This window comes from Colletotrichum aenigma (assembly GCF_013390185.1).
Source record: "Colletotrichum aenigma strain Cg56 chromosome Unknown KSG_Cg56_contig02, whole genome shotgun sequence".
Classification (NCBI taxonomy): Eukaryota; Fungi; Ascomycota; class Sordariomycetes; order Glomerellales; family Glomerellaceae; genus Colletotrichum; species Colletotrichum aenigma.
Genome location: NW_023500908.1, coordinates 6,893,176 through 6,915,319, shown reverse-complemented (window position 1 = coordinate 6,915,319; position 22,144 = coordinate 6,893,176). Strand labels below are relative to the sequence as shown.

Here is a 22,144-nt window from a genome sequence, read left to right as displayed (position 1 = left end):
TCGAGCAAGTTTCGGCGCCAAAACCCCATACCTTCCAGGCATCATCAATGCCGACTGTGACCATGCTTGGCCAAGCTGCCCGGTAAGCAAGGCTCCTGACGTCTACTGAGTCTGAATTTGTCAGCCTTTTGCGGATTACAGTGCATCAGAAATGCTGCTTTACGCGACGATGACGCGTTGAGAGAATAATTGAGTTGATATTTGAAGGCTATAGATATTCCACAAGCCAGAAGCCTGCAACGCATTTCGTTCACCTCGGTGTCTCTTTGTGTATCCAGTCCTGTTGAGTCTGCCCTGAACGAAAAGCAACAATGGCACCAATAATCGTGCTTATCACTGGTGCCAATCGCGGCATCGGCAAAGGCCTCCTCGAGAAATATCTGGCTAGGCCTAATCACACCGTCATCGGCACGGTTCGCGATCCCGATCACGAGTCATCTAGTCTTCCCTGGTACTTGTTAAATTTGACATCACAGTCGAGACTGACGGTCTAGAGGCCGTGAAACAACTGGAAGCGCAGGGCATTGATCACCTTGACGTTGTCATTGCCAATGCCGGTGTCTGTTTTGCATGGCCCAAGGTGTCCGAGATCAAAGTCGAAGATATCGAAGGCCACTACGTGCCAAACGTCCACGGTCTTATCTTTACGTACCAAGCTACGCTGCCTCTGCTGAAGAAATCCAAGAGCGGCAAGTGGATTACAATTGGCTCGTGTTCGGCCTGGTTGACAGTAAGATACTGCACCAATCACGTGGGCAGGTCGTCCGCTAATAAACCTGCAGAACCAACTTGACATGCCAAATGCGGCTTATGGCACATCCAAAGTCGTTGCACATTGGTTGACCAAGGCTATCCACCGAGAAGAGCCGGAGCTATTTGCGTTTCCCATCGACCCGGGGTAAGACAGGCCAACCCGTGCACTTGCGGACGAACATACTGACAGCTATCTCAGCTGGGTCCAAACGGACCTTGGAAACAACGGTGCACATTACTTTGGCCATGAGCAAGCGCCATTGAAGGTTGGAGATGTGACTGAGGGAATCGTGAAGGAGGTTGACTCAGCTACAAGGGACAGCCACGGCGGGAAGTTGATCCAGTGGGATGGTGTTGTGCTGCCATGGTAATAGTAGCATCGTTGGTTCAAAATCAGTCGTAAGCAGGCACAGCTTGTGATTTCGGGTCCCAATGATGGGAGTCTTAAAGAGAATAGAAAAGAAAGAATTCTACGCAACTTAGCATGAGACCGTTCAGCAACAGAATTCTTGATTTGTGCGACGCAACGCTATCGTGAGATTTCTTGTTTTGGTGCACTCTACTCCCAGTCGTATCAAGCAATCCGTGAGGTTTTTTTGAAAGTTCCGAGTCGTTTGGGACATTGACCTGAACTCTTATTAGACATATAGGATCGCACCTAAAGCATAGGAAAAACATCTTCTCATTCCATAGCAAGAAGGAAAACGTTATTCTACCAGTTATGAGGTTTTCTGTCTGGCACCAAACTAGGTCTTCTGTGAATTAAATCGGCTATTAATACAGTCGGAAAATTGAAAAGAATCTGTCAAGAGAGCCAGTTCAGAGGATTGACGATCGCAAACATAGCAGTCTAACGAACCCATCGCGCGGTTGACACCAGCATAAAACCGTGAGAAAGCTCTTAGTTCTTGCAGATGCGCCCATCAGAGGCAACAGTAACCTCGTCAGCCCCCACCGAAGTATGCGAATACAAAAGAAAGTCTGCGTCATAGGTCTTCTTGACCTGTAGCAGCTTATCATAGTTTGAACCGTAATAGTCCGTCTTCCAATCCACATTGTCTTATGTTCCTTCGTTCATGTATGGGCCTCCACCAGGCGTTAGAGGCCTCAGGCGATCTTGGAACTGGTTGACCTTCACTTGGATTCCATGAATGTCTGACACTGAAGATGCAGGATCAAACAAGACGTCAACATTGAGCCAGTACAGAGATTCGCGCCATGCTGGAAGAACAGCGTTATCGCCTGGACTGTTTCCTGCGCGGGCATGTGTTACGTTTGCGGCAATGCCATTGACGCGCACTGAGGGAAGGCCTGGCTTGACGACGTCTCGTAAGACTGCAACTAGATTGATTGCGTTATGTTCAATCGTCGAACGCTGGATGAGACGGCCGCCGATGACGTCGTTTGTAGTGTACGGCCCATAGGGCATATCGCCCGTGTAGTGTTCATAGTGCTCGTAAAAGGTTGAGCGGTCGCTGGTCTCATACGACGAAGGGACGATGCTGAGGTCGTCAAGTTCTTTGAGGAACGGCGAGAGCGCATCAGCCACCGCGGAAGCATTGCCTCCGGACAGAGTCGCAAAAGCGATACTGAATGATGCGTTAGTAAATCCCCAGACAGTGGTGAAACCCGGAATCTGGTCTAGAAGAAGGAGATGACGCTGCCATTTCTCAATAGCTGCCCAGAAAGATTCTTCGTTGGTGTTGTCGAAGGCAAGGGATCCTCCCGCGACCTGTCCGTCAGGGTGTGCCTTGGTCGTCAACGATAATACGATTCCATAAGTGCCACCTCCGCCACCACTCAGTGCCCAGTAAAGGTCCGGGTTTTCTGTACGCGATGCCACAACATGTCTCCCATCTGGGGTTCCAACCTCGAACTCCAGCCTGTTGTCAGCAGCAAGTCCGTACGTAGCTCCTAGTGGACACTGTCCGGCGCCTTGAACATAGCCACCGGCCATGCCGACAGTAGGACAGAACCCACCAACAACTCGGAGTCCATGGCTGGCCGCTGCAGCGTAGGCCTCAAAGAACTGAACACCTGCGGATATCTTGGCTGCAGGACCGGTGTACACGGCACTACTGTAGTTGAAGAATGTGATGTCCTTGAGATTGTGCGTCCATAGGGCAACAGATCCTTCACCGTTGGAACGACCAATGTAATCATGCCCAGTATTTTTGATGCTCAAACAGACATTGTTCTGTCTGGCAAACTCCAGACCTGCGACAACAACGCTGACACTGCTGACATTGATAGCATAGGATGCAATGTTTCCTAGTATGCAGGACGCGTTATGTGAAGTATAGGGGCTGCAGGTGTTGTTGAGCCAGTAGGGTGACATGACGTTGACAGGATCCTGAAAGCTGTTTTTGAATGTCAATGGGCTGTTCTTCTGGAGGGCGCAATCTCGGTCCACAAAGGGTTGAATGACTATGTGACTGGTTCGGTCCATCGCGCCCGAATGTCGGCACAGGCGTCAGCATCGTAACTAGCGCCGTGACAATATTTCGCCAACGGTTCACCCGCAATGAGTCTGCCGCCGACGGTATCATTGAGTATTCTCCAGGTTGCCGGATCTGGCCACTGCCTGTCTCCCGGAAGATAGCGACAGTTTGCAGGGGATGTGGAGCCGTTGAAAGGCGCAGCGGTGACCGAAGAGACTTGCGACAAAGCCGTGGCTATGCCGAAAAGAAGGGATGCATGTGCTTGCATGTCGGACGAATCTGAAATACAGACGCAAGTTTCAACAAGGTTGACAACGCGATTGGCTCCTTGAAAAGGTCGGATAGACACAGAGTGATTGATACAAAATAACAAGAACTATCTTTCATAAAGGAACGAAGACATGTAAGTTTAGTATGAGTCTGGTCGTTCCTCATTGAGTTCAGCGGTCTCTCGATCAGCCCACGTCGAAAGGGGTTTTACACGCTATCGAATCCTACTGATGTCTAGAATGAATAACCACTTCCCAGCTTCGATGAGTTCATCGGACGAACCGAGATCCCTCCGGGCCGCCCGGCAGCTAGTCCTTTTCATCTCTCCTGAGTTAACCCATTTCACGTTGTGGGGAAGGTAGGAGTTCATCCAAGTCCCATGAATTACATCTGAGTCAGATCCAACTGCGATAGTGCCATTCACGACATTCGGTGGACACCCAAGCTTACTATTGCCTCGTCTACGACCTCAATATTGTTCCCCATCTAATGTTCGGACATGAAGCCGTGTTTGAAGACCAACTTTGCAGGGACTGCGGCCAGACGCCCGTCTACGCGGCATGCCCAAAACTGTTGGACCCCTAGATAACACTACACCGTAAGCTACACGCGTCAGCAATCTTGTCGAGGAGGATGTCCGGTTCGTGTCATCTTGGCAATCAGCAAACTCTGAATTTGAGCATGGTGTCGGTGGTGGATGTTGCTGACCATGCATGATAGCGTGCTCACCAGGGTCAATGTAATCAACGGGTCAACCCCGGGCCGCCCCGTTCCTGCCGACCCCTTGATGTGCCTACATGATTCAGAATCCCCGCTCACTCAAACGACATGTTTTCTTCATGGTTACTATAGTATACGGCTTTAGCTTCCTTCTCACATATTGCGTCAAATCGGAATCGAGAATAGCAGGAGTCCGGATGTTGAATGGCATCATGGAGAACCAGGCAGTATCAGGAATAGTGCATGAGCAATGCCGTAAACATGTAGAAGACGGACAGTACAATATGAATAGAACCTGCAATGGTTTACCACGAGCTGATCTTTCGGCTTGAACTGAATTATGTGCCATCCTCATCAATGAAGGAGATCATGTCACCATTCGAACGCTTCGGCCAGAGCCCTCTCGTGGCCAGTATTATAAACACATGGAGAGAAAGAGGGCTATTAAGCCTAACAACACTCTATGCGGCTCTGGCTGTGTGGCTTGTGTACACATTCTTGCTCATCACGTACCGTCGTAAGAATGAAACCGCACCTGGGGCAATTTTCGTTGAGGGACAGGATTTGACAAAGAATTATCGTTGCTTTCTTCGATCTCGGGTATTCCAGGACCAAGACTTGCTGGTGAGATTGTCAATTTGTATCTTCTCATAACTCAAGAGACTTCTGCTAAACAACTCCTTGAATATCCCAGCTGTGACCTATTGGCATGAGATCTATTACGATGTCGTGCTTGGGGGTCAGTCTTACAGGAAGATCGGCCAAATGCATGAGAAATACGGTGCGTCATCATGCCACATCTTACCAACGATATGGATAATAATTAAACTTAACCGCAGGCCCCATCGTTCGCATAAACCCCCACGAGGTCCACTTCAATGATCCAGACTTCATCGATTCCATATTTCCGGGACCTGGGAGGAAGACAAACAAGTACTTTTTTACCGGCAGGCGAACAGGAAGTAAGCCGATAGTGAACTCATCGTTTGAACCTTCTCCTCGGCTGACCAATTTTCGTTCTCTTCGACAGCTGCGGAGTCCATCGTCGCAACTATAGACCATGATATGCACCGAAAACGTCGTAACGCCATCAGCGGATTCTTCTCGACAGCGAGTATTCGCAGACTCGAACCCATAATTCAAGAGCACTTGGAAAAGTTACTTGCGCGGATGCAAAACGCTGGCAAAGCAAGCGAGGTGTTGCCTATGCACTACGTTTTCCGGGCTTTTACAAGCTACTTGATTACAGAGTACGCATTTGGTGACTCTTTTCATGTTCTGGAGAAGAGCAATTTCGCCATGCCGTACATGTTGTCGACGGACGTCTTTTTCATCCTTAACCACACTTTCTGCCACTTTCCTTGGGTCGGCACATTTCTGGCTTTAGCTCCACCGTGGGCCGTCAAGACGTTCATCCCATCATTGACAGAAATGTGGGACAAGCAGATGGTTCGTTGCCGATACCCGAAGATTTGGACTTTAGTATATTTTTGGCTTACATTTGAACAGTTGTGGGTTGAAAAGGTTGAGGAAATCAGAAACTCGAAAAACCCTGACAGTGCGAAGAACACAATCTTCGAGGGAATACTAAACAGTAAGCTCCCTGACGAAGAGAAAACCATTCCACGACTTGCACATGAGGCACAGCTTGTCGTCTTTGCTGGTGAGGGTACAACACCATACACACTACAAGCTGCCATCTACCGACTACTCGCCAATCCAGCTGTCTTCCACAAAGTCAAAGCCGAGATCACTGCCGCCCTTCCTGACCCCGAAGAAGTGCCATCCTTCGCAAAGGTCGAGAAGCTGCCGTATTTGAGTGCCATCATTCAAGAAACAGTACGCCTTCACCCTGGCGTCGTTTCCAGGCTACCTCGAGTCTCGCCAGATGTTCCTATCGTTTACCATGACAAGCGCAGAGGAAAGGAGTATGTCCTCCCTCCAGGGACGTCGACAAATATGACTACACAGATCGCGCACATGAATCCAGAGGCTTTTGAAGATCCCCACGAGTTCCGCCCTCAACGATGGATCGACAACCCAAGACTTGACATAGGATTCATCGAGTTTGCTAGAGGCACTAGAAATTGCATTGGGTACGTGATTATTGCACTGGTTTCAATGACTATCGTGTTTGTTGACCATGGCAACAGCATGAACTTTGCACGTCAAGAAATGTCAATGGTGCTTGCTTCAATCATCCGCAAATACGATATTTACCACGGCCAAGAGGGACCTTCGCTCGAGTTATTCGATACCGAAAGAGATATTGACTTCAACCAAGACTACATCATTCCATTCCCAGCAAAAGGGAGCCATGTTCTGCGGATAAAAGTGCGAAATTGAGACTTGGAGGCCAGTTCGCACTTCTTGAATGAATCGGTAATCATGGCGAACGCTGAGGACCTTCAGGCGACGGATTGAGAGCCGCGTCTTGTACAGTGGAAGGCATGACAAAGGTTCCAGCGAGGTATATGTAGAGTGTCATTATGTCGTAATTGTTGGCGTTCATGTAGTATGTAGAGTGATAGCTCTATGGAATGAAGCGGCATGCTCATAACAGCAATTGAAACTACTAGTATGCATCTCGTCCAGTCATATGTAACATCCAAAGCTCATCATCCACCACGCGTATTTACACCACATGTACATCGTCTTAGTTACATTTTGCGCGTTGGTTTAGCAAGGAATGTTCGTAGGCGAATGAGGGGGGTCGACAATGTAGTCATCGTACAACACAAGCGAGCCGCTGTGAGCCTCGTTGCGGACCTTTCCATCGCTGCTCTTAAGCACAGTGAAGCGACTAGAGTAGCTGTTTAATGCAGATGATCCGTTAGCGAAGTCCGACCGTAATTTAATGTCATGGCGGCAACTCGGCCGAGAGCGGGGGAGAGTGCTTACTATGCAACCGAGCAGTTGCCACCGGTGAATCGCGATTGGATAACACCGAGCACATTATAGATCTTCTCGGTAGAAGTCTCTGAGTGCACCGTCGTAGCGTTCGGCAGATGGTTCCACTGCTTCTCGCCTGTTGTGGGGAGCAGAGCCTGCTTGAGCTTGACGATCGCGTCCGGTCCCTCCGCCGTGTTCTCGAGCACAATCAGACGGCCCGTGTCCGGGACGAAAAAGTCCGTGAACGTGTCGGTGGACGTGTGGTCCTCGGCAAAAGCGTACAAACTGAGGGAAACTTCAGTTAGTACTTGACGTGAATGGATACCCAAGAACGAAGAGGTTTGACGTACGACTCAAGGAACGGCTCGAAAGAGGCGTCGACGCCTGACCCAGCTTGGTACTTGGCCATATCCACTCCCAGGGCAGTGCCTAGGAGAGTGAACGGGAGGAGAACCTTGCAGGCTTTCATGTTGACAATGTTTATGGACTTGATCGGGTCGTAAGGCGAAGGGAAAGATGGTGATGTAACAGCTGACAGGCGGACAACATTTTCAGCTATGGCAGTGCGAGTACTTATATAGTGACCCATGAAGCCTGGACCCCTTTGGCTACGTGTCGAACGGACAGATGATTTATGATCGGAGGTCACGGACGGTGTAAGGCTGTCAATACCCTTGGTAGATTCTTCCCACCGATGAATATGGGTCTTGAAATATGGAGATATCCACCTATCTAGCTCTATCCACTGTCGCTCTGATCAAATTTGTTGTGCAAGTTGAACTGAGTGCTAGTCGATGCTTTTGTTTTCCAAACCATGCGCGATGGTGATTTCACGTCGCATTGTGCAAGCAATGTCGTTCAATTTGTGACTTTGACAATGGCTTCGAAGTGCCGCCGAATTCATTTACAAACCGAGCTCATGATCTCAACCGCTTCACCAGACTTTCACCGTGGCGAGTCATTGCTCAGTCGAGCATCAGTCATTTTCCCTGGTTCGTTATCCACTTGAATAGTTGACCGCTCACCTTTTCCACCATGCCAATGTTTGTGATCAACAGGGACACGTGCGGGTGGCATCTCACTAAGCCTCATTCAGGTCGGTACCGGCTAAATCATTCCCAAGACGTAGTATTGTCCAGGAAGTCACCCACAGACTGATTACATGATTCATGCCATGAATGTAGGATCATGGAATAGTCCGTCGGCATCCAAGTCGTGGGTAAGAACTGAATGCCTATTATGAGCCGCGTAAGCAGCCGGAACCCAGCGAACGGGAGTTGTTAACTGCGAATTAATCAAAAGCTCTGCTTTGCGAGATCCTTGTCGCCCATCGTGTCTAAGTAGAAATGCAACATCAATATTCCATATTAGCTCGTCACGAACTTTGACGTGGCACGACGGTTCGGCCCGGCCAAGAAAGTAAAGGTTGTGCGATCTGCTGCCCATTCAGAGATCCTGGATAGTCTAGTCGGGATTAATGAGCCCCCTATCTCCGGAATGCCATTACACTTTTCTCAATTCACTTGGATATGGAACGATTATGGTGCATGATATTGACTTGAGAAAGGGCTGGATGGATTTCTGCAACAATCTACCAAACAGTTCCGCCCTATGCTGGTGGAGGCCTGGTAAAACCCCTGTGTGCGATTTAGTGTGGCGATCTTGGCCCAGACCAGCGGAGTTCCCACGCATGATGCATTGTTTACCGAGTCTTGACCGAAAGACCTGTAAATGAGGAGCAAAATCAAATTCGCTTTCGAGAAAACATTACAGTATCAAACGGGTTTGTCATTAACAAGACAGTCTATGTACAAACAGAAGTGTATGAAGAACTGTCTTTCACTCTTTGCATCAACAGGCGAACATGATTGATGACTAATTCGGAGATGCTGACGTAACCGACGGAGTCCGCGTGCTTGTCCGTCATGTCATCCGTGCGCGCGCGGCGTTGAACAAGGAGGTTGCTTCTTCGTCGGAGAATCTGAACAGAAGTCCAGTCAGAACATTCCGATGCCATCCCGACCGTTTTCCATCAAAACCGAACCCATTTCCATGCTCAACCATCGCAACTAGCGCCTCCAAACCATGGCGGGGATGCAATTGGGACTGCAGGTGGCCTTCTACCTCTATCCCTGCGGTCTCTTCGTCGCCCTGCTGGGGGCCCAGTCCGTCCAGTTCTGGCGCGAAAGACGTGGCGGACCGCGCCGGGACGCGCCGGACGAGAAGGCCGTCGCCCTGAGCAAGTTCTACAACCGCCTCATCTGGTTCTTCCAACTGATCCTTTCCGCTGTTCTGGTGAGAAGACTTTTATCTTGATCGAGGCGAAGATTACGTCGAGGCTCACAAGTTCCCAGTTTGCCAGCACCATCGTCGCCGTCCGTGAGGCGTTCGGCGGTCACTATGAGGGCCCGGCCAAGGTCGACTTTCCCTTCGCCGCTTACATTGTATGTGTCAACCTCTGCTGATCTTCACGATGCAACCAATTGACCGAAACATAGGCGTCATACGTCGCGGTCCTCCTCTACTTCCTCGCTGGTCTGCTTCCTGATCCCGAGGGGCCGTGGGTGCCGACCGCATGCCACGCCTATGCCTGGATCGTCGCCATCCTCTTCGAAGCGGTGATTGCCGCCCTCTTCTTCTCGGAGCACCCTTACCTGCGAGTGTCGAAACCCCTTCTAGACTCTCTATCCTCCCTAGGCTTCGCCAGGATCGCACTCATCCTGTTCATGTCTATCGCGCTGGCGTTCCGGGAATACCGATTGCGACCGTCAACGCCCAGGTCAACCCCGGAAGAGCGACAATCCCTGCTGCAGAACGGCAACGGTTCGGCCAATTATGGAGGCGCCCATCCTCACGGCCCGCCCGCTGGACCCAGGCAACAGGTCCAGGGCACCGGTTGGCTCGATTACTTTGCTGGCTTCAAAGTTCTCTTCCCTTATCTCTGGTAAGGCCACTGAAAGCTGTGAATGTAGTCCATCTGCTGACTGTAACCAGGCCCAAGGACTCGCCTCTTTACCAGGCAATCGTCGTCTTCTGCTTGGTCATTCTCATCCTGCAGCGCACCGTGAACGTCTTCGCTCCCGTCTTGCTCGGCTCCCTCATTGACGAACTCGGCCAGGGTGGCATTCCCTACCGAGAAATCATCCTCTATGTCGTCTTCCGTGCGCTTCAGGGTAACCAGGGAATTCTCGGTGCTCTGCGGTCCGTCCTCTGGATCCCCGTCTCACAATCTCTATTCCGCAGGCTCTCTTGCGCCGCCTTCGAGCATGTCCTGGGCCTGTCTCTGGAGTTCCACCTCAACAAGAAGATTGGCGAGGTCACCAGCGCCCTGAGCCGCGGTGCTGCGATGAACACGTTCCTAGAGAACTTCTGCTTCCAAGTGTTCCCCATGGTCTTCGACATTTTCGTCGCCGGCGTCTTTTTCTTCGTCAAGTATGATGCGTTTTACACCATCATCGTCTTCTTCATTATGTGGTCTTACATCTTCCTCACTATCTACGTCGCCAAGTACCGCGGCAAGCAGAGGAGGGACATGGCCACCAAGATGCGTGAGATGGAGGCCATCAAGACCGACGCCATCATGGCATACGAGACGGTCCAGCACAACAACGCTGTCGTTCCAGAGACGCAACGATTCAAGGAGCATGTCGTGGTGTACCAGAGGGCTGAGCGACTCGTGCAGTGGTCCCTCAACGGTCTCAACCTTACGCAGAGCTCCATCTTCTCCCTCGGAACCGCGTTGCTCGTCGCTGTGTCAGCCTACAAGATCTCCATTGGCGAGCAGACCGTCGGCGAGTTCGTCAGCTTGATCAACTACTTTGTTCAGCTTCAGGGCCCTCTCAACTTCTTCGGCACCTACTACACCATGCTCCAGAACAACCTCATCGAAGCGGAGCGAATGCTTGATCTCGTAAGCGCTCTTCGTCAGTTCTTGAAAGTAACCTACTGATGCGTTGCAGTTTAAAGAAACATCCGGTATCGTCGAGAAGCCCGATGCTATCGCGTTGCCGTCTCCTAAGGGAGAGGTTGCCTTCAACAATGTGAAGTTCTCCTACCAGACGAAGAAGGGTGACCCCGCCCTTGATGGTGTCAGCTTCACCGTCGCCCCCGGCACCAAGACTGCCATCGTTGGAGAGTCCGGCAGCGGCAAGTCTACCTCACTCAAGCTCTTGTTCCGCTTCTACGACGTCCAGGAGGGCGCCGTCACTGTTGATGGCCACGACATCAAGGACCTCAAGCTTGACAGCCTGCGCAGGAACATTGGTGTCGTCCCGCAGGATACCGTTCTCTTCAACGCGACGATCATGTACAACCTTCTCTACGCCAACCCTAAGGCGTCCGAGGCCGACGTCTTTGAGGCTTGCAAGGCGGCAAACATTCACGAGCGTATTCTTAATTTCCCCGATGGGTATGAGACCAAGGTTGGTGAGCGCGGTCTGAAGTTGTCTGGAGGTGAACGCCAGAGAGTACGTATACCCCACCCCAAAGTGCAGGATACATCACTCTAACATGTCCTAGATTGCCATCGCACGAGCTATTCTGAAGGACGCCCGTATCTTGCTGCTGGACGAGGCTACCGCATCCCTGGACTCTCACACTGAGCGACAGATCCAGGATGCCCTGGAGCGCGTGACTGCCGGAAGAACTACCATCACGATTGCGTGAGTTGACTCCCACCTTGTATACTCCACGAAAGAATTTCCTCTTGCTGACACCTCCAACAGCCATCGTCTGTCGACGATCACCACATCTGACCAGATCGTTGTCCTCCACAAGGGCAAGATTGTCGAGCGCGGCACGCATTCCGAGCTGTTGTCTCTACAAGGTCGATACCACGCCATGTGGGAGAAGCAGACCACCATTGAAAAGAAGGCCCAGGAGAAGACCGAGAAAGAGGGTGAGTCGTCCGAGACGGCTTCGCAGGAGTAAGAACGTAATCTTTCCGTAGAAGATTGTATCATTACCTGTAGTTATAGAAAAGTCTAAACATCAATGAATCTCAAGGATGATTCGCAACATCGTCGGATGGTCCTGTCCCATCATCGATCCTCTGGCAGGCTTCTCAGTATTCAATGTTCCACAGTGAATGGATCTTACGTGGAACACCCACTATCTTTCACAACTAGACTGTTAGGACAAGCAAACGCTTCATAATGGCTCACATCGGCGGAGCTTTCCACACACTCGGAATGAAGATGCCCCGTGTGCATGCCACGGCTGGTTTCGGTGGCTAGATTCTTGGTCTAACAAATGATTCGATCTCCTTTGATTGGCTGATGAAAGCCATTGATGACAGTGACCTCTATCAGGAATAGCGTTGTAAGCACAATGCAGATTCGGCTCGCTCCTAGAGGATCACCGCCGTAGCTGATCCCTGCACAACCGTCTACTCCTTCTAAGCCGCAGGCAGATAAGTACTGGGGACATTCTTTTGACTGCACACTCCAAAATCTTCACCTATGTTCATTCTAGGTCACAAGACGTAAGCAACCTGCAGTATCACAACCTTCAACAACGCGTCCACCCGAATTCTGGGTATCATGCATGGCCACATCCCGAAAGTGCCTGTCAATGTTCTCCCTCCGATGCTCCACTCTGGGGAGGCCCAGTGTCCGGATGACGACTGGACTGGGCTTCGTGACAGGGCAGAGCGACGGAAAAGACAGAATCGCTTGAACGTTCGAGCTCACAGTATGTAATCTACCCTATATCCAACGAGCTTTGATGACGGAATAGTCGAGCAGGAAAGAAGAAAGCCCTAGAAACCCTCCTGAAGAAACAAAGTCAAACACAGAATGACGGAGATTTCTCATGGGAGAGGGCGGTCAAAACTGCTGGCTCAGCGCCTAGAATCCAGATTCTCCAATGGGTCCCACCAGCGAAGTCATGCCAGCTTGGGCCTGAAGACCAATCAAAGTCTTCTGGAAATGAAAATGAGGTAGCAGACGCACAGGAAGTTCATGCGATAGTCCGTTCATCGCGTCGTCGCCCATCCACCTCAAAGCGTCGGGCAAAATCGAAGCTCCCCGGCACGATTCCACTTTACTATCGGAACCCCGCCAACTGGTTCCCCCTATACAGAGACCATCTCATCCCGCTGGTCTACTACAACGTCTTTCGAGCGACAATCACCAACATTCACATTCTTTCTCTCACCTCTCTCTTAGAAAGCCCCTGCACCCCAGACCTCCATACCACCCCCCTCTTCCCTGCCCCGTCCTCGATCCCGCCCACACTGCTTCCTACTGCTTTGCAGAATTCGACAGTGCACGAAAGCTGGATAGACATATTCCCGTCAGGGGGCATGCGAGACAACGCCATCCGCTATCGAGATAGCTACGATCACCATGAGATGTGCATCGATCTCGTGGGCTGCTCGGATAGCACTCAATGTAGCGATCAGCCGGGTATCATAGCCTGGTCGGATCCATGGCATCCGGATGGCTGGGAAGTCACTGAGAAGTTCGTGGCAAAATGGGGATTCCTACTGAAGGGTTGTGAAGATGTGATGAGGGCAACTAATAGATGGCGCGAGATGAGGGATGAGGAGCCACTCGTCTGGGAACTGGAATAAAGAATCGTTTCATTATGGTATCACAATTTATCGGGAGAATCGAATAGAATCAGTCCTCTTTCTCCACAGATTGATGCCTACGCCTCGCTCGGACATCCTTGACTTCACTGAAGATTCATTCTGCATCGTGACAACATACCTCAGTACACATATCTGAACTGAGGAATCTCCTTATCCGTCTTGTCAAGCAGGTTCAGCGGAACATGGTCCCCGACCCCGACATCGAGAACCTCTCCGATGCTGTCTCTGCGCTTGTTCTCCCAGATGAGATAATATCGGAGCGCAAAGCACGTGAGAACTCCGATGCCATAGCAGATCAACATGGCCAGGAATCCAGACCTGTATGACGGAGCCTCCCATTCGAAGAAGAGCTGAGGGCCGATGATGTTTCCAGCGCAGTAGGCGATGAAGATCTGTCCAAGTCAGTCCTAAAATGTCGTCAGAAAATTGGAAGAAGCACTCACCATGGCGTTTACAGTAGTCTTCTTGGTGAACCCGCCAAAGTTGCCCGAAGACATGGACAAAATCATCGGAAAGTTGGCGCTGTACGCAATCGTCAAGCAGTACCCCATGAACCTCGCCCACTTCAACTCGGGCGTGATCTGCCTCACCATGGCCGCACCCGCAATTGACACAGCCAAGTTCCACGCCATCCAGTACGTTCGGCTGTTCTTGAAATACGTGCTTCCTCCGGTAGCCATCAGCACAAAGACGAGCTGGAACACAGACCCGAGCATCTGCACCAGCAGGGTGTTGAGCGTGCTGAAGCCCATGCCTTTAATCACAATTGATCCAAACCCGTGGACACCGCCGTTGGCGATCTGCGCGCTGATTTGGATTGTGAAGAGCAGCCAGGCCTTGATGTCCGTGAGAGCCTCGATGCACTGGTTCCACTTGAAAGTATCGCTCTTGATGCCTGTCATGTTCTCCGCCACGCGCTCAATGGCCTTGATGCGGTCGGCCTCGTTGAGGAATCGGGCTTTGGTGGGGGTATCGGGGAGGAGGAAGAAGATCGTGAAAGACCAGGCGGTGGTAATGCCTCCGAAAATGAGGAAGACGGCCTGAATATGAAATTAGCGGTTGCCGATAAGCATGGAAAGGGAAGCCGCAAACCTTCCAAGGAGCGATGCTCTCGATATGACCGATGGCGTAGGCCACGACGCCGCCAAAGATGCCGGCGATGGTATTTCCGAGAAACCAAGCTCCATGTCGCAGAGGCTGCTCGGAGCGCTTGTACCACATGGAGACGACGATGGACAGGCCGGGTGCGATGGCTGCTTCAGCCACACCGAGCATGATGCGGTTCGCGAGCAAGCCGGCGGCATTGAAGCAGACGGCGGTCAACATCAAGATGATACCCCAGACAAGACTGAGATGTTAGCCTGCAATCGCCAATTAAGTAGCCAAGGGCTTAACCTACACTGAACTGGCAATCATCTTGCCGACGGGAAGGCGAACCATGGCAACGCCGGCGGGGTATGACGCGACGAGGTACCCAAAGTAGTAGATACTACTCGCCCAGGAGTACTCGGAACCGGAAAGGCCCATGTCGTCTCTGAGACCCATGATGGCGGTGTAACTCAGCGCGGACTTGTCGAGGAACTGGAAGAGGTACGACATAGCCATGACAGGCAAGAGGCTGTGATGCTCAGTCAACGAATGCTTTCCAAGATTGAAGCACAGAGGTATCACTTACCACATATCAATCCTGCGAAGGATCCTCTTGTCTTCCTCCGGGGTCAAGCCTTGGCCAGAGATGAACCCCTCGCCAATGTCTTGGAGCGTCTGGTCCGCCTGACCGACATCGTCGATAGGAGTCTTTTCCAACTTTTCTGCCATCTTTGCGGACAATTGCAGGCGAAGGGAGCAAGGAAGCAGTAGGGTGAACTCCGGGTTGCGACTCAGATGCAACGCAGGGACGATGGGTGAAGAAGATCTTATAAGTCGATCCCCAACACCCCGACATCGAAGCCAAGACGGTGAACGCGTGATCGTTATCACACCTGCTCAACTCAACAGGATGGAAGTCCGAACCCGGCCATCCTAATGCGGAATCGCACAGCTGGTTGTCCACGGAAATTGATTCCGCGCGGCGATGATAGACTACGTCCGGATTACTTCGTGGTGTTATTCCATCGAATTCGCCGCGTGACTGATAGCCGCTGATAACACACGATAGCCGACGCGACTTTGCATTTAAACATTAGCCGATCCCACGCCATGGTCCACGACCCCGCCGGATCCTTCAGCAATGCGGGGAAACCAACGTCTAAGGGGGCGGACCATCGTGTCACGCACGGCATTGGTTGAGAGACTCAAGTGGCGGGGATGCTGTCAAAAAGACCAGGCAGCCTACCGGAGGTCTCAGATAACAAACAACCCCACCTCACCGGACTGGAATCGCTCGCGCACATCAACTCTTCTGCCCAGCTTATTCTGCATCTCAATAATCTCTTTCAAGAAGACATGAGCGCGGTCGAGGTTCTTGCCGAACCGACTCATTCCCTGGAACCGGCTGAGCACCCACTCCCGGTGCAGTAAGTCATCCGTCTCCAGCGCAACCATGAACAGCGGCCACGCGATGCGTGTCATGGACTCGTCGCCTTCGTGCTTGAAGGCCTGGAAAGCCAGGTTCATGATCTCGCGCAGAGCATTTCGTTGGCGTGTGGAGAGCATCGGGGTCTCGTTGAAGCGAGTCAGGCGGAGGAACTCGAGCACGACGGCGTGGTAGTGTGGGACGATGCCGCGGATGTTGGCGACGAGACGGTGGGAGTTATCCGTGCTGATGGACAGTTCCGCTGCGACTTCGAGAAGCTCAGTGAACTTCCAGCCAATTTGCTGGATGGTCATGTCCACCGCCATGATGCGCTGTTTTTGCGAAGCTTCGTCCTCGTCGTTTGACAGGTTCGCAAGCTGGGCAATCATGAAGCGCAGCTGGCTGCACGCGCCGAGGAAAGCGTACACGTTGCGGTTCTCGACGTCGTCGAGCAGCTCAGCTTGAGGGTACGCATCTGCCCACATGTTGCGGTACAGCGGGTTCGAGAAGCGATGCAACCTCTCGAAGCTGTCGAGCGGCTGGAAAGGACTGTTGGGGATCCCGGTCCGAGTGATGCCGTTGCTGGCATCCAGGGCGCCCATGATCTTGTGCAGAGCGCAGTTCAGCTGCCCGCCTAGTCCATACGATGCTGCAGCTGCATCATGCAGGGCGATCCAGACCAGCATGCGCGCCGAGTACAGCGACAGCCGCGATCCGTTCTCGTCTTGGCCCCGCCGGGTAAGGGCTAAGCTTTTCCTGCTGGTCTCGGGCGAGGGGGCCGGTAGTTGGAGAAGCAGATCATTGAATCGATGTTGGAGTATCAAGCTTGCGCCGGTGAGATGGTTTGAAAGACCCTGGCACTTTCCGTCACCATACTTTTGCTCATAGAGCAGCATGAGATACAACGCCGTGCAGACCGAATCGAGATCCAGCGGGTCGTTACCGTCGCTGCCAATGGTGTCAGCCATCATCCTCAACGCCGACGAGTAATGCTGCAGAGGCGTTCTCGGGCCCCGGGCTTCCTCGGCATCCTTGTTGCGGCGGAACTCCAGCTCTCTTCCGCCCAGGGCGAGGACCACGTGCATGACCATGGGGTCCGTCTGCGCAATGTCGAACATGATGGAGTACAGCGAGAAGTCCGGGTTCTTGGTGTGATTGAGCTTAGCGAAGCTCGTGCGGAAGTAACGGATTGCCTCGTGGTCGGCCGACGACAGATCCAACGCGCATGCGCCCGTAGCCGGAGCCGACGGGTTGAAGAGCGAGAGCGTCTTACTCTGGTCCAGGTTCGCGACGGCCTGCGCCCAGCTCGGCAAGCCGGGCGACCTCACCTCTCCAGACGCAGCCGACGAGACGGAGGATAGCAGCCGATCCTTGCTTTTCTTGCCTCGCTTGGTGAGCTTCATGCGGGGTGCATAATCGCAGAGGAGCCGCAAGCGGGTGCAGCGGTGGCAGTTGGGTCTCTGCTCGTCACACTTGACCTTCTTCGTGCGGCACGTCCAGCAACCGTTCCTCGACCGCGGTCCACTCCGGCCCTCGCCCGTGCGCATTGCCGGAGCCGACGCCGTGCCCGGGTGGGTGGTGGGATCGGCTTCTTCTGCATGTTCGTCGGCTGCGGCGGCATGGTGGTCATCAGGCGCGGAAGCCGCGGCTGCATCGTCGGCTGCAGTCGCCGGGCTACTGCTATCACCACCAGGAGAGCTCCCCTCGTGCTCCGTGGGCGAAGAGCTCATTGGCGGTCGCCTAAAGACTGAGCAGTGGTCGGCCGTGTCGGCGGTATTGTCGCGGGATTCTGAGGCGTCTGAGTGGAGGCCAAGAGCTGGGGGCCCTTTGACCGGTGTTCGGGTTTAGGCGGTTCTCAAAGCGACTCGTTGTGACTTGTGTGCGATGGCGCGCATATGGATGGACATGCGCTTTGATGTGGGTTCGTTTGGATGGATATACAACGGGCTCTTCCTGTGCTCCTGCGAATATCTGTTGTGTAACAGTTTACTCTCGAAATAGCCGACGAGACAAGAGCGTTGTGTTTTGTGCTCAAAGAGGGTCAAAGAGATAAAGTCGACTGACTGATCAGATGAACTAAGTGGAGGTGGCTGGCTGTCGTCGCCTGCGCGCCGCCATTTAGGCGATGGGCGGATTGTTTATCAGGTTGAAACTGCTGCCAAAACTGCCGACCGTCGGCTATCTTTTTGCAGATTCGTCTTGGTGGTCGGCAAGTTGAGAGCTCCGATTGCCGATGGGCTCTTGCGCCTGTTCTCCAGTTGGAGTATCCCTGTCTTTTTGCTCATCGATAGCGCTGCTCCGCACCCGGCTCATGATGCTGTAATTCGTAAAGATACCGTGATTATTCTGGAACGTGGCGAGAATCGTATGTTGAGGTCCATCGGCTGCCCGACTGTCAAAAAGAGAGCTTGCCCGTTTTTGAGTTTCCTTCAGCTTGAAGTGTGTCTTCTGCGATCCTGAACTCTGCGTCGTTGACATTGCAACCACATCATTCTCATCCGTCCAGCATGTCAATCATTGAGATCCCTGCCGCTGCTCCTGCAAGCGAGCAGACCACCAACCAGGCGTTAGAAATCACGCAGGGATTTGATCTCGAAAAGGCGCGCGCCATCATCAACTCTCATCTCGACGACCTGAACTCGTCGCTGCACAATGATATCAACAAGACGCTCCACGCGAACCCGGAAACCGCCTATCAGGAATTTATAGCCCACGAAACAATCACCAACTATCTCGAGAAGCAGGGGTTCACAGTGAAGAGGCACACGTATGGTCTGGAAACCAGCTTCGAAGCTGAGATTGGCACTGGGGGCCGCCAAGTCGTGGTCTGCGCCGAGTACGATGCCCTCCCCGACATTGGGCACGCGTGTGGCCACAACCTCATCGCGACTTCATCAATAGCAGCTTTCCTGGGAGCGGCGCAGGCGTTGACAGAGTTGAAGATCCCCGGTCGCTTGCGCATTCTCGGAACTCCAGCAGAAGAGGGCGGTGGTGGCAAGGCGAAGCTCATCGATGCCGGCGCGTTCAACCCACCTGAAGATGTCGCCGCGGCTATCATGGCCCATCCCACAGCAGCACACCAAGGCGGAAGTGGTGACGGGTCGTCGGGTTTGGCAGGCTTCAAGCTAATTGCAAGCCACAAGTTCAGAGTCGAGTTCCGCGGAAAGCCGGCGCATGCGGCTGGTGAGCCGTGGAAGGGTTTGAATGCGCTGGACGCAGCGGTTGCAGCTTACAGCAACGTTGCTCTTCTAAGACAGCAAATTCAGTCTGATGAGAGAATTCACGGTGTCATCGAAGTTGGAGGCACCGTCCCCAATGTAATTACGGACTACACCAGGATGAATTGGAACGTGCGCAGCCCAACAATTGCTCGCGCCGATGCTTTGTTGAAGAGGACGAAGGCCTGTCTTGAGGCTGGTGCTGCCGCCACAGGTTGTGAAATCAACTACATTGTGTAAGTAGCCTCTAGATCTTCCGCTGCTCTTGCTGACAGAATCATTAGCGCGCCGACGTATGCCAACCTTCGCGCCAACGACACATTATGCAAGACATACGTCGAAGACATGGCGGCTATCGGGGAGACCATCAAACTTCACCAGGCTGAGCCGTTCAACGCCTCTACGGACATGGGCAACGTATCTCACCTTGTTCCCAGTTTCCACGGCGCCTTTGTCATCCCGACATCACCGGATGTCGCAGGCCACAACCCGAAGTTTGCAGCTGCGGCGGCGACGGACGAGGCTCATGCTGCGGCTATCAAGTGTGCCAAGGGTATGGCTATGCTTGCCATCCGTGTTCTCACAGATGATGCTATCGCACAGGGGGCTAAGGCGGATTTTGACATATCGGATGAGGAATAAACAGCTGGTAGATTTAATGAACATATATCTCTAGAATAATCATGCATCATGGTCACAGCTTGGCCGACTAGGTCTCTTGAACAGAAACGCAAGATTTTACAGTGCTTTCACGTTAACCTGTGCTCCTTTCTTCTGCTCTTCCTCCAACTCCTTCTTAACCTCCTGAATGTCCACTCGCGCTACCTTTGCGTCGTCTCCATCAAAGACTCTGGCAACTTCTTCAAGTGTGAGGTTCTTCGTTTCCGGATAAAAGAAGTAGACGAACAGCAGGTAGCAGAAGTCTAGTATCTGGAATATGTTAGAACTCTCTGAAAAGTATGAGGCCATGCCTTTTCCTTACGGTATAAAACATTGCCAGAACCCATGCATGGCCTGCCGCTGTGAAATTGTCCCATGCGATCGGATTGGTATAGCTGTCAGTACTAGTCAGCATCTCGCATCCAAGTAAATTCCGGCATGGCTGCAACACTCGATTTACCTTCCGAGAACAATCAATCCCTTAACAAAAATGGTTGAGATGACCCCCGCCTTAGCTCTCAGGCTATACGGCATGATTTCCAATGCGTAGGCGGCCATAATACCAGTCCACGCGATTTGATAAGATAGGCTGAAGAGCCAAATGAAGGCAATCTGGGGGTATCCAAACCGCGCGAGGTCATGAGTTCGTTCATATTGGGAGCTGACGATCGTCCAGCCCATGTACATGAAAACCATCCCCGTGGTGGCGGTAAGGAATAGCGGCCGACGGCCGAAGCGGTCGATAGTGAGGGAAAATCCAACCGATACGACGAGTGACATCAGTGTTTGGCCGCCGCTGAGCTATCACAGCCGAAGTGTCAGTACATGTATTCTTTGAGAATGCTTGAGACTTACAAGGACTTTGTTCGTCTGGTCTTTGATCCCGGCGCCCTCGTAGATTTTGTTGGCGTAATTAGAAAACAGATTAGTACCGCTGTATTGGGACACCATTGCCAGCGAAATCAAGATGACCACTCGGTATCTGTTTCCGGCATACCTCGCAAAATCCAAATAACTGCTTGACCTCCCGTGTTGGAACTCGAGAGCAAGTGTTTGCTTCATCTCACGGAACTCAAAAGCGACGGTCTCGTTTGTTCTGTCTCCGTTTCCGTGGTATTTAGCAAGCATCTGCTCCGCCTCCTCGTATCGCTCCTTCGCAATAAGCCAACGGGGAGACTCCGGTATCCACCAAATGAGAGACAGCACAAGTAGCCCCGGAAACGCCTGAAGAATGGTCAAGGACCGCCACGACCACTCAGTAGAAATCTTGATTGTGCCAAGTGCGAGCCAGGCGCAGAACGTGGACCCAACGCCGTACATGCAATTGACAATGGCAGAGATCTTGGCGCGGTGTTGTGGATGAGCAATCTCGGCGATGAGAAGGCCGGCTCCGTTGAATGAACTGCCGAAACCGAGAATGAAACGACCGGCCATGTACCCTGTCACGTTGAGTCTGTGGTAAGCTTTTGGTGCCAATAATTTCAGGGGTTCTTGATCTGTAGCCTACTCCCTTGGCTGCTCGAGAAAGCGCCGATGAATGCCCCAATCGTTTCAATGACACAGCCAATGATTATGGGCACCTTGCGGCCATAATTGTCGGCAAAGAAAGGTCTTGATCTCAATCGTCAGTTCCGCTCAACTTGTCCGACGACATCCGTTCTTCTGCTTGACTCACACCATCCAGAAGCTGCACATAGACCCAATGTCGAGAATTGCAACAATGATCCCAAGTCGTCCTCCAGTTGGATGTTCAAATGAGGTCTGCCATTGATCCATTACTTGGGAAGTGTTCATAAGTTTCCTGCCATTGGGTTTGATTCGCTTAACTTCGTTCCGTCGCGAAACATAGTCAGTTGTTAGGACTCACGCATCAAAACCAGTGGACGCAGACATGGCCATCAATATGGCACCCCAAAAGTACAACTTTCTCAACCCTGGGTCCTTCCACCAGGTGACCTCTGCAAATTGGGGAGCTTCGGCTTGGGCTGATTGAGCCTGGACCCGTTTAGCCCCACGGCCAAGAGCATTTCGAATCATGACGCAGAAATTCGCCCTTGCTAATGAGAGAAATTCAAGGGCA

The 22,144-nt window shown here is 52.2% G+C and overlaps 10 protein-coding genes across 10 annotated transcripts; 5 read left to right on the top strand and 5 right to left on the bottom strand.

Moving 5' to 3' along the window:
• Positions 1–311: 311 nt before the first annotated feature.
• On the top strand, positions 312–1,124 carry aflD (Norsolorinic acid ketoreductase; the record flags this gene model as incomplete). Its single annotated transcript, XM_037319146.1, has 4 exons — positions 312–413; positions 497–730; positions 783–898; positions 953–1,124. The coding sequence occupies 4 exons, from the start codon at positions 312–314 to the stop codon at positions 1,122–1,124; spliced, it is 624 nt and encodes a 207-aa protein (XP_037184015.1).
• A 689-nt stretch (positions 1,125–1,813) lies between these two features.
• ZEB1-6 (FAD-linked oxidoreductase ZEB1) lies at positions 1,814–3,091 on the bottom strand (the record flags this gene model as incomplete). The annotated part of the gene is made up of 1 exon (XM_037319145.1): positions 1,814–3,091. One exon carries the CDS (start codon positions 3,089–3,091, stop codon positions 1,814–1,816), a length of 1,278 nt encoding a protein of 425 aa, XP_037183119.1.
• Positions 3,092–4,949: 1,858 nt separating this feature from the next.
• sdnE-2 (Cytochrome P450 monooxygenase sdnE) lies at positions 4,950–6,530 on the top strand (the record flags this gene model as incomplete). Its single annotated transcript, XM_037319144.1, has 5 exons — positions 4,950–4,965; positions 5,024–5,146; positions 5,215–5,633; positions 5,694–6,280; positions 6,338–6,530. The coding sequence occupies 5 exons, from the start codon at positions 4,950–4,952 to the stop codon at positions 6,528–6,530; spliced, it is 1,338 nt and encodes a 445-aa protein (XP_037183118.1).
• Positions 6,531–6,863: 333 nt separating this feature from the next.
• Positions 6,864–7,545, bottom strand: CGCA056_v003887 (uncharacterized protein; the record flags this gene model as incomplete). Its single annotated transcript, XM_037319143.1, has 3 exons — positions 6,864–6,996; positions 7,086–7,361; positions 7,427–7,545. 3 exons carry the CDS (start codon positions 7,543–7,545, stop codon positions 6,864–6,866), a joined length of 528 nt encoding a protein of 175 aa, XP_037183115.1.
• A 1,616-nt stretch (positions 7,546–9,161) lies between these two features.
• On the top strand, positions 9,162–12,005 carry aclQ-2 (ABC transporter aclQ; the record flags this gene model as incomplete). Its single annotated transcript, XM_037319142.1, has 7 exons — positions 9,162–9,371; positions 9,431–9,520; positions 9,575–10,020; positions 10,071–10,986; positions 11,036–11,542; positions 11,595–11,737; positions 11,801–12,005. The coding sequence occupies 7 exons, from the start codon at positions 9,162–9,164 to the stop codon at positions 12,003–12,005; spliced, it is 2,517 nt and encodes an 838-aa protein (XP_037183114.1).
• Positions 12,006–12,616: 611 nt separating this feature from the next.
• CGCA056_v003885 (uncharacterized protein) lies at positions 12,617–13,650 on the top strand (the record flags this gene model as incomplete). The annotated part of the gene is made up of 2 exons (XM_037319141.1): positions 12,617–12,767; positions 12,821–13,650. The coding sequence occupies 2 exons, from the start codon at positions 12,617–12,619 to the stop codon at positions 13,648–13,650; spliced, it is 981 nt and encodes a 326-aa protein (XP_037183117.1).
• Positions 13,651–13,790: 140 nt separating this feature from the next.
• On the bottom strand, positions 13,791–15,489 carry CGCA056_v003884 (putative transporter; the record flags this gene model as incomplete). Its single annotated transcript, XM_037319140.1, has 5 exons — positions 13,791–14,063; positions 14,115–14,711; positions 14,764–15,019; positions 15,071–15,289; positions 15,347–15,489. The coding sequence occupies 5 exons, from the start codon at positions 15,487–15,489 to the stop codon at positions 13,791–13,793; spliced, it is 1,488 nt and encodes a 495-aa protein (XP_037183116.1).
• A 525-nt stretch (positions 15,490–16,014) lies between these two features.
• On the bottom strand, positions 16,015–17,916 carry CGCA056_v003883 (Sterol uptake control protein 2; the record flags this gene model as incomplete). Its single annotated transcript, XM_037319139.1, has 1 exon — positions 16,015–17,916. One exon carries the CDS (start codon positions 17,914–17,916, stop codon positions 16,015–16,017), a length of 1,902 nt encoding a protein of 633 aa, XP_037183111.1.
• Positions 17,917–18,693: 777 nt separating this feature from the next.
• Pm20d2-1 (Peptidase M20 domain-containing protein 2) lies at positions 18,694–20,046 on the top strand (the record flags this gene model as incomplete). Its single annotated transcript, XM_037319138.1, has 2 exons — positions 18,694–19,640; positions 19,689–20,046. 2 exons carry the CDS (start codon positions 18,694–18,696, stop codon positions 20,044–20,046), a joined length of 1,305 nt encoding a protein of 434 aa, XP_037183110.1.
• Positions 20,047–20,142: 96 nt separating this feature from the next.
• On the bottom strand, positions 20,143–22,101 carry CGCA056_v003881 (Lactose permease; the record flags this gene model as incomplete). The annotated part of the gene is made up of 6 exons (XM_037319137.1): positions 20,143–20,334; positions 20,387–20,459; positions 20,525–20,865; positions 20,920–21,503; positions 21,572–21,675; positions 21,932–22,101. 6 exons carry the CDS (start codon positions 22,099–22,101, stop codon positions 20,143–20,145), a joined length of 1,464 nt encoding a protein of 487 aa, XP_037183113.1.
• Between the last annotated feature and the right edge of the window lie 43 nt (positions 22,102–22,144).